We start from the raw sequence: 15,080 nt of genomic DNA on the forward strand, positions 1-15,080 counted from the left end.
CTTTCAACAATCCACTCACCCCTTAAAAAACATTCTAAAAAATAAATACGAATCAGCAATAAGCTCATTTAAAATAGCACAAAGAACTCTCAAGAAAGAAGTAACCTCCCTAATGTCCTTACAGATGAATGTCATCTTACATTTAAAGAAACATCTCAGAAACACAATTGTCCCTAAGCAAGACTTCATTGCTAAAACCTGCAAACACTACTTATCCTACAAGCAAATGTTCAGGGCTTCTGTCCAATCAGGATTTGCCACTCAGAACAGGGCCGAAAGTTTTTTTCTTTGGCACGTGTTGTGTCTTTGGCTTTGGGGGGCCAACGGTGCGTTTCGGCTTGGGCTGGAGGGACATCAGGCCCAGGAGCTCACAGTAGCTGTTACACTGATGCAGAGCTTTGAACTGATCAATGAAGGACATGGCACAGTTCCCCCTGAATCCCTTATAGCTGCACCAATACAAATCAATATTACTGCTTTCATAAGAACTACACATTTAAAAAAAAAATTCACTTAAATATAAGAAAGGGATAATTTATTATATTAAAGCTGCACGATAAATCATTAAAAACTCACGATCGCAATTCAAACACCCACGCAATCTTATTCCTAAATGACAACAATTCAAACCTTTGAAAAGTACGATATCAGTGGAATTATTCAAATTTATGTTGGCGCTGCCACTGAGCCAGAGAGATGTTTTCAACATCACAGTATCATTATTTCTGTGTTACAATAATTCAAACTATCACAGGATTACTGGGATACAAGTTTATAGTTCAAATATCAACACTGATTTTTAATGATCAAAGAGTATAAAACATCATTTGAAAGTAACGACGCTTCAAATAAAGATTGTATTAATTACATTGTTTCACCAGTAGGTGGCAAGCAGTGACTGTTAAAATGTATTTGACATTGAATCATTCATTCAAGAGATTCATTAAAAAACGTTGATTCATCCAGTAATGAAACAAGCGAAGTCTTTAAGTGAGAGAGTCATTAAATCATTCATTCAAACTTGATTCATTTGTTTTAGAAAAAATTCATTCAAATTAATTAAATATTTTTTTAGCCTACCATTTTGTCAGAACCTCTAGTAAATTACAGTTATTTTATTTAGTTATTTTGTTTAGTTGTCTATTCAGAATCGTGAGAGAATCATGACCTCTATTTTACACAATTCTCAGTTTATTCAGAATCGTGCAACTCTAATTTTGTAGATAGGCCTATGATATTTACATTTACATATTAAAATATGAAACATATTTAAATAATGTAATATTATTATTATATTATATAGATTTCTATTAGATATATTTATATTTACATATTTCAATATATTTACTAAAACATAAAATTTTTAAAGGATACATTTGTTAGATATTTGATTAATAACTTACCCTTTTTTACAGGTGGCAATCCCAACATCTGTTAGTTTCATACCGACGCCTGTTCATGAAGGAGAAAAATTGTGAATCTTAAAAATGTTCTGCTTCACTCCATCTACAACCTACATCTATACTGTACATGTCATGATGTGCAACACGTGGTAAAATTGAAGTACATTAAATACCCTGCATATCGGTGACCAGCAGGTTGCCCTCTGTCTGTGCGTAGACCCAGTGCTGAAAGGCACAGCATTTCTGTCCCGCCTCAGAGTCTCTGCGCATCAGGTTGATCTCCTTCCCATCCTTCACAGAGTACTTTACGAAGTCTCCCAGCAGCTCCTCCTCCAGCGTGGCGTAAGGGATGTCGTTGGACGGCCGGTGCACCAAATAAATAGGGATGATTCTGGGAATGTTTATGAATGCTGATTAATTCACTTTCTTTGTGTGTAAATATACGTATTGTACACTACCATTCAAAAGTTTGGGGTCAGAAAGATATTTTTTAATGAATAGTTTCTATTTAGCAAGGTTGCATTCAGTTGATCAATAGTGACAGTAAAAAAACAATGTTGCAATTCTATTTCAAAGACAGTTGTAATCGAAATTATTCAACATCCATTGCAAATCAGGTTTATTGGCAAAATGTATAGACCTTCAGCTGTTTGCAATAAAAAAATAAAAAAAAAAGACTTCTTCAGTCTCAGAATTATTCAACTCCCTGAATAGAATCCCTCACAACAGCACAAATCTGCTAAATCTTTCTCAAGCACACCTGATGCAACTAATCAAGGGCTTCATTAGTTGCACCAGGTGTGCTTGAGCTAGAACACATGAAATATATGAGTGTCACTGCATGTTAGAAATACAGTATGGCTAAGTCAGAAGAATGGTTCAAAAAGTTAAGAGAAGACATCATCGCCCTTCACAAACAAGGAACAGGATACAAAATGATAGCGAAGGCACTAAATGCTCCTAGAGACACCATTGGAAGCATAGTTTGCAAGTTCAAAGTTAAAGGAACAGTGGTTACACTGCCTAGAAGGGGCAGAAAAAGGAAACCATCAACGGCTGCAACCAGATTTTTTGAGAAGGCAGGTTCAGAAAAACCCTTGAGTGACTGCAAAAGACCTGCAGCGAGACTTGGTGGCAACAGGCACTGAGGTTTCAGCTTGCACAGTAAAAGTCAAGTAAAAGTCACAAGAAAAGTCGGCTCCGATTTGCTCAAAATCATAGAAATAAGCCACAGAAGTTTTGTGATTCTGTTATGTGGAGCGATGAAAAAAAACTGGAACTTTTCGGCCCTATGGATCAGCGGTATGTCTGGAGGAAGAAGAATGAAGCATATGCTGAAAAGAACACTCTGTCTACAGTTAAGCATGGTGGGGCTCGGTGATGCTCTGGGGCTGCTTTGCATCCTCTGGCACTGGAAACCTGCAGCGTGTGGAAGGCAAGATGATTCATTGAAGTATCAGGAAATCCTAGGAGCTTGGACTTGGGCTTCATGGGCCTTCCAACAGGACAATGATCCCCAAGCAAACCTCAAATTCCACCAAGGCTTGGTTGCAGAAGAAGTCCTGGAAGATTCTACGGTGGCCACCAGTCACCTGACTTGAAGCACGCTAACCCAAGAATATTTCTGAACTGGAGGCTTAAACAGGCAATATTTCATTGCTCATAAGGAATGGGCTAAGATTCCTTAGAAACGCTGCCAGAAGCTGGTGTCTGGTTATACATCTCGTTTGCAGCAGGTCATAACTGCAAAAGTGTCTTCTACTAAGTACTAAAGGTGCTTGCCAAGAAGGGTTGAATAATTTTAAGACTGCAGAAGTCATTAAAAGTGGCATTTTCTGTTGAATTTGGGGAAACCACTTGAAGCATTTGGTGTTGAGCTATTTCAATTTTGTTTGATTTGTTCAATGCAAACAGCTAAAAGTCTGTAAATTTTGCCAATTAACCTGATTTGCAATGGGATTGAATAATTTTGATTACAACTGTAAATGTTGTTCTATAGAACTTTCTATTCATTAAAGAGCCCTGAAAAAAAAAATGTATCACGGTTTCCACACAAAAATTAAGAAGCACCACTTTTTGATAACAAGAAGCTGAGGAATGGCTGCTGAAAATTCAGCTTTGCCACCACAGGAATAAATTTATATTCTATTCAAATAGAAAACACTTTTTTACATTTGTAATAATATTTCACAATATTACTGTTTTTACTGTATATTTGATTAAATAAATGCAGCCTTGGTGAGCATAAAGCCGCCTTTCCACTGCGCACGACATTCGCATTCGATTGTCGCATTTCACCCCCTGGTGTCAGTCGCAAGGAACTTTGAAATTGGTCGTGAAGCAACCGTTACCCTCGGCTATTCACAATTGTAAAATTAATGATTTTAATGAATATAATGCATGCATGAATATATCCACACAAAACGAATGACCCTCAATACATCTAATATAAAAAACAGTCGATTTTATAGAGCTAATCAATATAAATATTGATTTAATAATGATACAAATATTTTTTCAGCCATAATTATTAATAACCGTCATTTTGCAGGAATAGCGTTTACATTAAAGTATTGAAATATTGGTAATTCTAGCTTCGCGCTCATAGTTTTGATTATAATACATCACATCCGGTCGACCGGTCGCATACGGTCTAGCCGCAGAAGTTCAGATATTTCAACGCATCCGAAGCTCAAATCGGATCCGAAATTTCCGCATACGCATATGATCGGAACTCCCCGCAGCTCCCGTACGACTCTCCATTGGAAATGAATGACTTCCGGTCCGACGGCTGTCGTTTGTCGTTTGCAGTGGAAAGACGGCTTAAGAGACTTCTTTCTAAAAAAAAAATCTAAATCTTACCAACCCAAACTTTTGAACATACTGTAGACGTTACTTTAATTAGAAAATCTTTCCTAATTCTTAAGTTCAGTACTGTCAAAATTCAAATGCTAATTAAGTTTACTTTTTAATTAAGTAAATGTGGAAACGTTTTCACTTCACTCGTTTAATTGAGTCACGTAACGTACGTAAAGTACGTACAAGTTTCCCAGTACTTTTTATACCTCACTTTACAAACATAAGTGTGTAATGTCAATATTGTGTAGACAGTAAGGAGACAGTTGGAGAGTTTTGATATACTTACTCTGGCACCTCTCCAAATGATTCAGCAGACTTTGCCACACTATTGTACGCTTTAATATATTCCCTTGCGGTATTCTGCACATGACATTCCTGGTTAATACAGAAAAAAAAAATCAGTTCCAAATTTCCTTAAGTTAATTTCTTAATTAAACATCTCCCTGAAGACATCCATTCTCACCTCCACAGCCAGGCTGTAGTTCTTCTGGACAAGTTCCTCATTATTTTTAGTCCCATAGCTGATGCCGTTGTGGACTTTCAGGACGCAGGGATGGCCAGGGTTAAATCGTGGAAGATTGCCTTCTCTAAGAGTGGTTCTGAAAGCCTTGCGGTGCATGCCTTCACCGAAGTGAATCTTCTCAGTCACAATGCTAGCGGATTGATTCTCTCCAAAGTACTGATCTGAGAGAAAATCCTCCTTAAATAGAAGCTGGCTGCACTGGACGTTCTCCTCGTCCCCGTTCACAACCCTGGGCTCAGCTGGGAGATTAAATAGGGGGAGAACTTTTGTATAACTGACCAATCACATCCATAAACCATTAAAAACATACATCTGTGAGATTTGCATGAAATAAAATGTTCATAATAGTTTTGCTACTCTGCAGATTCTTTAAAGACCATTAAATTAAGGTCTGTTTACCTGGTTGATCATGACTCGGAATGACTAGTTCCATAAGCACTGCAATTAAAAATGTAGACAGTTGAGTCAATGTGTGCAATAAGCTATCTGCCATTATTTTATTGTCTTCTCATGTTTATAGATTTACAATATGAGGATTGGTTTCCCAGAAATAAATTGTACATATTTGATACTAAAATGAAGAAATCTATACATTACGCTTCAAAAGTTTGAGGTCAGTAAAATTTGTATTTAAAGAAATTTATACTTTTTTTCAGCAAAGACACATTAAATTGGCCAAAAGTAACAAAGACATTGGTAATGTTTTGTAAAAAATGTATATTTTAAACAAATGCTGTGCTTTTGAACATTGTATTCATTAAAGAATCCTGAAAAAATATATCATATTAAACATTAAAAACGGTAAGAAATGTTTCTTGAGCAGCAAATCAGCATATTAAAAGGATTTCTCAAGGATCATGTGACACTGAAGACTGGAGTAATGATGCTGAAAATTCAGCTTTGCATCACATGACATTTTAAAATTGATTGAAATAGATAAAAGTTATTTTAAATTGTAATAATATTACACAAAATTACTGTTTTTACTGTTCTTTTCGATCAAATAAATACAGTTGTACTGCTTAACATTTTTGTGGAAACGGATGCATTTTTTCAGGAACAGCATTCATTTGAAATAGAAATCTTTTCTAACATCATAAATGTCTTCACTGTCACTTTTGATCAACTGAATGCATCCTAGCTGAATAAACATATTATTTTCTTTAAAAAAAATCTAACTGAATAGTATTGTAGTATGTTTGAATTGTATTCATGCCACACACATGCATACTTGCAGAATGTACTAAATTACCAGTCAAGTTGTATCAAATTCAGTAAGTCATTTTGAAAGTGGGAAAATCTCAATCTTTTTTTTTTTTTGTCTATTACATCAATCTTTCTGCTGAAGTTTCAGAGCGCGAATTAAATATCCTGCTGTACATTTCTGCTTAGTCATGGAGTACATTAGCAAATTAAAATCTTAATTTATAGCCTCTGTAATCAGATTAATCTGGGAAAGCAACCCTCTATGTCTTACCCTCAGATGTGAGATGGTACTCTAATGTCGAAACAGAAACGCTGGCGGCATTCAGACTGCATTTGTACAGCCCTAGATCTTTACTGCAAGCATTCAGGATTGTCAGTGTGAAGCGGCCGTCATCCTTCTCTCTGCAGAAAAAAGAAAAACCTAGTAAATCAATAATTCTTCACACATCTGGGGCAAATATTTTCAATTACTTAATCAAGGCCCTAAAGACTAAATAAATACAGTGGTCAATGCAGATGTTCATCCCTGAATCTATATTATACACAGTATAACTTCAGTTACAGCTTACAAAACAACTCAGAAGGACAATTCTGGAAAGCAGAGGCCTGTTTGAGAGTGTCTGAGGCATAGTCAGCATTTCGTAGGAATGAATCACATGGTTATGTAAAAGGTTCATTTTTCTCTCACTCCAACTCATGGCTGAATCACCAGTGCTCTGATGTTCAGTCGGGTCTCTGCCAAAATGTACAGCAGATTTAGACAAGAACAGAGTGACACCAAGTGGTAAAAAAGTTATGATGAGGTTCTTCAGAAATGTGGTCATCTTAGTTAACTAATTATGTTTGGACCCAGAGACAGCCGATAAAGTGGGCACTGATGGGTAAAGAGGGTTTATCTTACACTTTGTTTATGTTTGACAGCACTGTTCCCTCTTTAGTCCACTTAATGGTGGCATCAGGTGGGATGGGACTGAACTGGCACCAAAGTAAGATGTTTTGGGGGTCAGTAGGGACTGGGTCAGCCTGGATCTCTGAGACCACACGAGGAACCACAACTACAACAAAACACATACAAACATGTCATTAATAAACCATTTTTCACATGGCCACTTATTAGTGCAATATTTGATAATCTGCTGCCATAATCTGTTGATAATCTTAGCTAGTCTCCCTAAGGTGGCCAACTAAAACCACCTTAACTAGGCTGGGAGACCAGATAAATCATCTTAAACCAGTTAAAACCAGCAAAGACTAGTTCAAGTTGGAGTTTTTTCCAGCAGGGTTCTGACATTTCTGACTCAGGAACTGGTAAAAAATAAAACACAAAGGCCTGATTTCACAGACAGGGTTTAGATTAAACCAGTATTAGGCCTTAGTTCAATTAGGACATTTAAGTAGCTTTTCATAAACGTGCCTTAGAAAAAAACATTACCGGTTTGCATACTGAGACAAAACAATGGCACTGACATATTTTACGACATGTCAGTGCAAGCTGCTTTTAGTTAAAACAGCTCAAACATGAATTTTAGTCTGGGATTAAGCTTAAGCCTTGTCTATGAAACCGGGCAATAATGTTCTAATGAGAGTGTGTCCAATCCTAACACTATTCTGCAGAGTTTAGCTCCAGTCCCAATCAAACACACCTGAACAAGCTAATCAAGGTCTTCAGGATTACTAGAACACTTCCAGACAAGTGTGTTTTGGGCAGGTTGAAGTTAGACTCTGCAGGACATTGGGCTTTATGGAGCAGGACCAATCCTGCTCCCCGAGTGCCAATGTCGTAGACTTCAGCTCTGTTCTACTGGATTGACTTTTAAAACTAAGTTGAACAGGAATGCATTTGGAGAACCTTCTTTGGGTGTTGGAATCTTCTGCTTGACGGCATCACTGTAAGCTCTTCGAGGCACATCTTCTCCATCTTTTCTTGCTTGGCGGAAAATTGCAGGCAGCTGTGGTCTTGTCCTTATCGAAACTGCTCCAAACACGTCTGCAATTCGTCTGCGCTTTATGTCGTCATTTAGCATACTGGATAAACACGTGCTCTGAGAATCTGAGGTGCACGTCTTATTTTCCATCTTGGCTGTGTTACTGGCGTCTGCTTTGAGTTTTATAGGGACAGCTTTCTGAGTGGCATTTATGCTGGCAGGGTTCATCTTGGCCCCACTGGGTTCTACTTTGGGTCTCACTGTCATGACTTTTTGAGTGCTATCTTTGTTAGTAATGTCCATTTTGGTGGGAAGATGAGATGCTGATTTTTCCAGACCATTTGACGCCACCTTCACTTCAAGGTTCTCTGTCTTGCCAATTGTGCTCTTCTGAGCGATCCTGCTCGCTATATTAGTTGGTGTATCATTCTCAGGTTTTGGCGTCCCATGTTGCGTGTGCTTCTTTTTTTTCTTCCCTTGGGTTTTAGGAACGATCTTCTCTGTGACGACGATGGTTTCAATGACAGTGACCGGATGATCTTTACAACCAGCTTCTTCTGAGTTGAATTTGTCTTTCACCTGGGATGAAAACTGAAGATCTTGCTTTTTTGATGTTTGAATCCCATGTTGCTGCTTCTCAGCTGGTTTCTCCTTATGTTTAGAGCGTGTTTTACCATCTGAGGTCTTTTGAGGCATAGTGTCTGTTTTAGGTAGTTCCTCACAGTTTGACAAGGAAAAAGGACTCAAACTTCTGGGTTCCTCCAAGTCTAGAGTAACATATGCAACACGTTTGTTCTCAGACACCATAAAATGCTCTCCTGTCAGTAAAAGTAACTTAGAAAGCGTATACTTAATGGAAGGATCATCTGAATCTACAACGGATGAAGATGAAGACTGCTCAGGGCATGTATGAAAGCGTTCTTCAGAAGAATTGTCACTACTGACTGATTTTTGATCACTCTTAAGGTGTATCTCATTAATAATCCCTTTAGGAGGAAGATCTAGATCAGCTTGTGGACTGTCCTCTCTCAATAAACTATGATTGAGGAAATTTTTTCTAGTACAGAGTGGAGCAAACGGCATAATAAACTCTGGAATTGTATTTCTTTCCTCTTCTCTTGGCTTCACGGTACAGTCCTCAGAGTTAGAATGCACAAACAATCCATTTCCTTCAGCACGCCCCGCCTCAGAAGACAAGTGAATGTCCGATTGAGAGGGACATGTGTGCAGATTCACATTGGAGCCATGACGCCGCTCATTGCCACTCACACAGCCAGTTAAATTCTTGTTGCTGGTGTAAGCTGAGATCTTCGGAGAAGAAAAGCTGCTTTGACGTTCCTCATCGAAGACCAATCCGAGTACGGAAACTTTGTCTTCAGTCACCTCCACCAGCGTATTTCCCTCCGACTGAAACACAAAAACATTAAATGTCATGGAGAAAACAGAAAGGCCTATCTGGAGACAATAAAGTCAACACAGGAATTGAAGAATTAGAATTATTTAACAAGTCACAATTTAGGCCTATCCTCGTCCAAACTGCATTACTGTGTTTGTCTACATACCTCACTGAGGCGATGGTCTGCCTAATGCAAAACTCATTATGCTTTCATGCAGCAGTCTAAAGCCACATGCGGTTGGCAATGGTAGGGATCATCTCTATTATAGTGATCACAGCCACTGTGTAACACAGGTGAACCAATCACAGCTCTCCCACTGGCTCAGGGGTCTGTGGGATTGGAGAAACTGACGTACAGTACGACGCTGAAGTTGCGAGCAGGGGTCGTATTTCGGCCCTCAGCTGTGCTCGTGCCCCTCAACCCCCTGCCTCTCCAGTTCCTTTTTTGCTTTCTGGTCTATTATCATCTGCCACTCTCTATAATTAGTCTGCATTTTTGTTTATCAGTATTTTTCTCTGCACCTCACATTTCCTCAGCAGCCACAGTTATCTGTCATAAATGACGGGGACGGTGAATGTTTAAGTATTAGTGAGTGTGTCTGAGCCATACTATGGGGATGAATTTGTCAAAAATGGCTCTGGAAGTTAGATAAGTAACACAAAAACTTCCTTTTGGGTAGAAAAAGGTCAAATTAAAGTAAAGTAAAAAAAAAATTGATTCACATGTAGGGATTTTTTTTTTAGCTTTAGTCTCTAATTATTATAATTAGATTAAGTAAATTAGGTTAGGTAAATGTGTTTATATGTGTGTGTATGAGAGCTAGAGAGAGTGTGTACTGTACATTATGAAGAGAAATTCCTGTGTGGAATGACTGGGCTCTTCCAGCACACAGTGTGTAATAATAAATAATGAAAGTATTCAACACATGTAAGATCTATTAATGGAAATGTTAAAGGTGACAGGCTATTTCAGATCACATACTGTCACAGTAGAAGTTTTTACATAATGGAAATGGTCACTAACAAAACAATGTAAAAAAAACAATGTTTTTGTTTTTTTTACATTGTTTTGTTAGTGACCATTTCCATTGGTATTGGCATTTTTTTATGTGACAGTAATACCGTAGCATGTTTTTGGAGATGTACAGTGTATTCTTTAAAGTTCAGTAGCTTGTAAATTCCATGGTATACGAATACAGAAATCATTCAGTAACATGGTGTATGTGAGATGATCCCATTACTGAACTAAGGGTACAAAGGTCAATTTCTTTTTAATTCTGAAACCGTGTAGTAGTTACATTCAGATTCAGCTTTTAAAATACCTAAGCTCAGTATGAGGTTATTTCAGTGCAGGTAACCAAACCTAACCTTTAGGTGAAATTGAAAACTCTGAAGTATAAATCTCTCAACGCAAATCGCAAAAGATCTAAAGAATACTCAGTCAAAACACCAGAGTCTAAATCTGCCTTCGCTAATTGTATTTTAAATGTGCTAGTCATCTCACCTTTCCACTCCAAAGCTCTCCAGAGATGTGCTGACTTCCATTTAGTTTGGCACTGAATTCATTTGCAGAAGACATACATGACTTTGATGCATTAAACGTATCCATGGCTGCATTATTATCTGGTTTAAGGGATTCAGACTTAACCAAAGTCTCCATCATTGCATTGTCCCGACTGTCTGCGTCTAAATGAGAAGGAAGCCCGTCTTTATCTCCTTGTTTAAAAAAAGTTCCATTAGTGTTATCAGACTCGACTTGTCCTCTACTTGAGGCTTGACCTGGTTCTTCTGGTTCTAGGAGGTTCAGGGACAGACCAGTCTGTCCATTGTTGTTTGCATTATGTGGACCTGTCCTCTGCTCCAAAATGTTGTCCTGGATTGCCATACTGTGCTTAGAACCAGTGCTTGAAGTGTTAGCGCTGGTAAAAGAGTCTTCCGGATAGGTGTTAACAGCCTGGAACCAGTCTGAAAGAGCGCTAGCCCAGCTGTCTGAAGACGACCACCTCTCAACAGGTGGAAACCTCAGCTCCCAGTCCTCAGCATGGTGGTCAATTGAAATGTTCTCTCTCCTGGTGTGGTCCGCGGCTTTTGTGTTGTCTGGATGGGTCGTAAGGGGGCTGGGAGAGCACTTGTCAAAAATAGCACCCTCATCCTCTTCACCTGCCAAGAACTGGAAAGCGTCCAGCCACAACTCACTACCAGCCTCAACATCACGTTCTCTTCCTGTGAACTTTAAGCAAGCGCCCTCGATCTCCTCAGAACGTTTACCTAAATCTCCATTTGTGACTGTTGTTGGGCAGAGGACCACTTGTGAGACATCCTTCTCATGTTTTTCACCAATCTCTGGGGTTTCAAGTATGGATTTGGGGAAAATTGACTCTGAATTACCTATTGTTGCACTCGGTTCATGGCTACTGTGCACTCTACTGTCTTCCAATGAGAATTTTGTATCAATCATTCTATCAAGCATGGAATCATCAGTTCTGTTGGATTCCAATTCTGTTACATCATTTTCTGAAACCTGATGACGATTCTGAACCGTCTGGGTTAAAACGGCAGTGCAAAACCCAACATTTGAGGAAGCCAAGTCTTTAATTACAGTCTGAATGACGTCACTGTCATTGATAGGCATGTCAGCTGTTTCCAAGATGTTGTTCATCCCCAAAGAATCTAATAATGTGGAGGCATGTGTTAAGATATTTAGAGTGTCTGCTTCGTGCGAATCGCCCAAGCATATAGGGACGTCAGTTATTGGATTGTCCATCTTTGGTGTCTGGTAGGTTGTGAAGCCGCCACACGTCAAGCCCTCTGCAATGGCATGCATCTCTGGGTGAGTTTTATAGGCAGTTGCTCCTTCCACTGCTACATCAATACCTTCAGGTGTATCCTGGCAGGTCTGGATGAACGATTCAGAGGAAGTAACATCAATCTCATTGTTTGCTATCGAGAATGGTTGGTCATGGTGTTGCTCAGTATTCATTACATCAGAGACAGTATTTACCAGGGGATCGTCATCATTAGCCATTTGGCTAACCTCAAGTCCAACACTCTCAGAGGAGGAATATTGGTTTAAAATGGTGTATTGGCCCATTTCCTCTTGTCTGTCGTGTTCTGTTAATGATGGAACTTCTAGACTCATTAAAGTCCCATGAGTATCATTTGGATCCTCTATAGTGTTTAAATCACTATGTTTGTTATTTTGATTTCTGTCTATCATATTGTCCACGTCCATGAGTTTAATTAGGTCAGGGTTGTTAATGCTGTTCGTAATATTGTCAGTCTCCATTACAACACCAGTATCGAAGTCACAATTATTGCTTTTATCATCATTTGGTTGATTTATTTTCATTTCAATCAGTGCAGTTTGATCCATAGGCTGCGTTAAGACTAAACCATTCTCATCGTATCTTGCCCCGTGAATGTTTGGACTATGGATCTCCATGGTCCTGCCCTGGCACAGAACTGGCATTAATCCTGAGCTTTCTGAAGCTGGATCCGGCTGTTGATCAGGGACGGGACTGAAGCTGTCGTCCGTCTGGTTGCCCGGGGCATGGGCCGGCTCATCTTGCTCTATGGGCACTGAAGCGAGGGAAGAGTTGACAGCATCTGTGCCCAAGAGCAGCAGATTGTCAACCTGCTCAGCTGTCATCTCCTCTCTCTGGATCACTGCGCACACGTCACTGCGAGAGAGGAAATGGAAAACGAGGAAAAAGAAAGCAATTAGACGCATAGAAATTGAGAGCTGGAGATCATTTAAAAAAGCAAGTTTCAACAAAAAAGCTTCTTTTTAGGAAATTTGGGTAAATAAGGGGTAATACTATAATACACAAATATGTTTTTCAGTATCTGATACTATCAATACACCATTATACAACCACAGTATGTTTTATAATACATCATGGGCAAAATCATGCAACTATATATATATATATTATATATATATATATAATGCTAGGTTTTTCCTTTACAAACAACCTGTATTGTTGCCCGATGGTGTTGGGCTACACTGGAAAATGACTGAGTGATTGGTCAAATGATTTTCCATTTAAATTTGTATCAAACCATGTGTGCGTAATTTCCATACGTGATTCCTACGTCAGAGCTATCAGATGAATATGACTCAGCCCTGTTTTTCCTACTCGCATGATTTTCTAAAGCTACTCTTAAAACTGTCATCATGCACTTCAATCAGATGCAAGACTTCATAAATAACTTATGAAGAAGTAACGCAAAACATAAATAAATAAGGTCAATTATTATTTTATATACACATCTGACTCATTTAATGTGCATGCAAAACTACAACAACAAAAAGTTTTGTGTACGTATTCATAACAGACGCATGATAATAATAATAAAAAAGTGACCTATAAAAAAAATGTCTTGTTAGAATATGAAAAGTGCACTGTGACAGAAAACATAACTATAAACAAATGAGCGTAATTAATTATAATAAATAAAAATTATTTGATATTAAAAGTTAAAGTCATAAAACCTCACAACCTTTGAGAGTCCATTACCTTAATTAGGACACATCGGTCATGAGAGACCATCCAAAAATCTCACTCTTAAAGCAGACAGCTCTCGGCATGAGTTCCCTGCATTCACAACAGAAACTGTTTGTCCTAACAGAGAAAATCCCAGTGACAAAATCCCACTACCTTTAAAAAAATAATGATAATAATTCCAAATGGCCAATTATACTCAACAGTGATGTCGGTCTGGATAATATGAGGTTCACGTAAAGCTGAAAGGTCTTGGGGGTTTGGGGAGAGGGTTTATTTTTAGTCAACATCCCCCTTAGTTCAAAGTTGGTTACCTGATAGCAGAGACATGTGCCATGCCCAACAATTTATCACTTCACTGCTATATTTACCTGCCTTGCGCTAATCAGAGTTGACAAACATCATGAAGAAGATCTCTGAGGTGTTTTCATCTGTGGAGCCAGAATGAGATTATTACTGTCAGAACAGTGGAGGGGAATTTGACATTGAAAGGTATTTTAATGCCTCTCAGAGGCGTCTGGCCGAGTCTTTATCCTGCATCAGTGTTGCAGGCGCAGATAGAGGGATTCTATGTTAGAAATGTTTAAAGCTCCACGGGGAGGATCTGTTCTATGAGCTCTGACGCAGAGGAAGAAGATTGCATGGTTCTGAGAAGTGCTTCGTTCTTTCCTTGGACGCCCTAATATCCATCACCTTATCCTCCTATTCAAATGCTCTCTCTCTCCAGCACACACATCTGTAATGTGAGGTGGCCTTTCCAACAGGTGCATTTGATAGGAACACAGTTATGGAAACTTTCTCTCTCTGTCTCAACACCTACGTGAACTGATTCAAGAAGCTGTCAACAAGCTGCATGCTTTTTTTTAGTATCTTTTTTGTTATTTAAGAATTGGTTAACAGCCGAATTGAATTCTGTTTGCATCATTGATCACTATTTTCCTGTTTATCACAGTAAAGCTGCTTTGAAACAATGTGCATAAAGCGTTATATAAATAGAGGTTTGATGCAAAAGCACCATAAAGTACTATAAATGTGGTCCATGTGAAGTAGTGAAATGTAGTGCAAAATTGGGGTTCAAAGTGAGGTTCACTTGGAATGACAATAAAAAAAAAATTCAGGTTTCATTGTCATGTTTAATATCTCCCTCAATTTACAAGTGTGTCTCTGGATGCAACAAATTTATCCCACATACTCCAGCTTAGGGTTGGCACAGGTCGAGAAACCTTTAAGCTTTGCAGGCTGTTAAAATCATGCTGAGGTTTC

At 38.6% G+C, this 15,080-nt stretch overlaps 1 protein-coding gene across 3 annotated transcripts; it reads right to left on the minus strand.

The window, feature by feature from the left end:
- Positions 1-247: 247 nt before the first annotated feature.
- alpk2 (alpha-kinase 2) lies at positions 248-14,059 on the minus strand (the record flags this gene model as incomplete). 3 transcript variants are annotated; one of them, XM_084136327.1, is made up of 12 exons in its annotated part: positions 14,022-14,059; positions 13,833-13,910; positions 10,817-12,992; positions 7,841-9,323; positions 6,893-7,046; positions 6,263-6,393; positions 5,185-5,223; positions 4,726-5,024; positions 4,549-4,637; positions 1,577-1,794; positions 1,404-1,452; positions 248-449 (listed from the first exon to the last, which is right to left on the minus strand). In XM_084136327.1, the coding sequence occupies exons 3-12, from the start codon at positions 12,959-12,961 to the stop codon at positions 248-250; spliced, it is 4,809 nt and encodes a 1,602-aa protein (XP_083992453.1). In that variant the 5' UTR covers positions 12,962-12,992; positions 13,833-13,910; positions 14,022-14,059. The 3 variants fall into 3 exon arrangements, with proteins under 3 accessions (XP_083992453.1, XP_083992452.1, XP_083992454.1); XM_084136326.1 differs by having other exon boundaries at positions 13,833-14,052; XM_084136328.1 differs by lacking the exon at positions 5,185-5,223 and having other exon boundaries at positions 13,833-14,052.
- Between the last annotated feature and the right edge of the window lie 1,021 nt (positions 14,060-15,080).

This window comes from Abramis brama (assembly GCF_963993115.1).
Source record: "Abramis brama genome assembly, chromosome: 15".
Classification (NCBI taxonomy): domain Eukaryota; kingdom Metazoa; phylum Chordata; class Actinopteri; order Cypriniformes; family Leuciscidae; genus Abramis; species Abramis brama.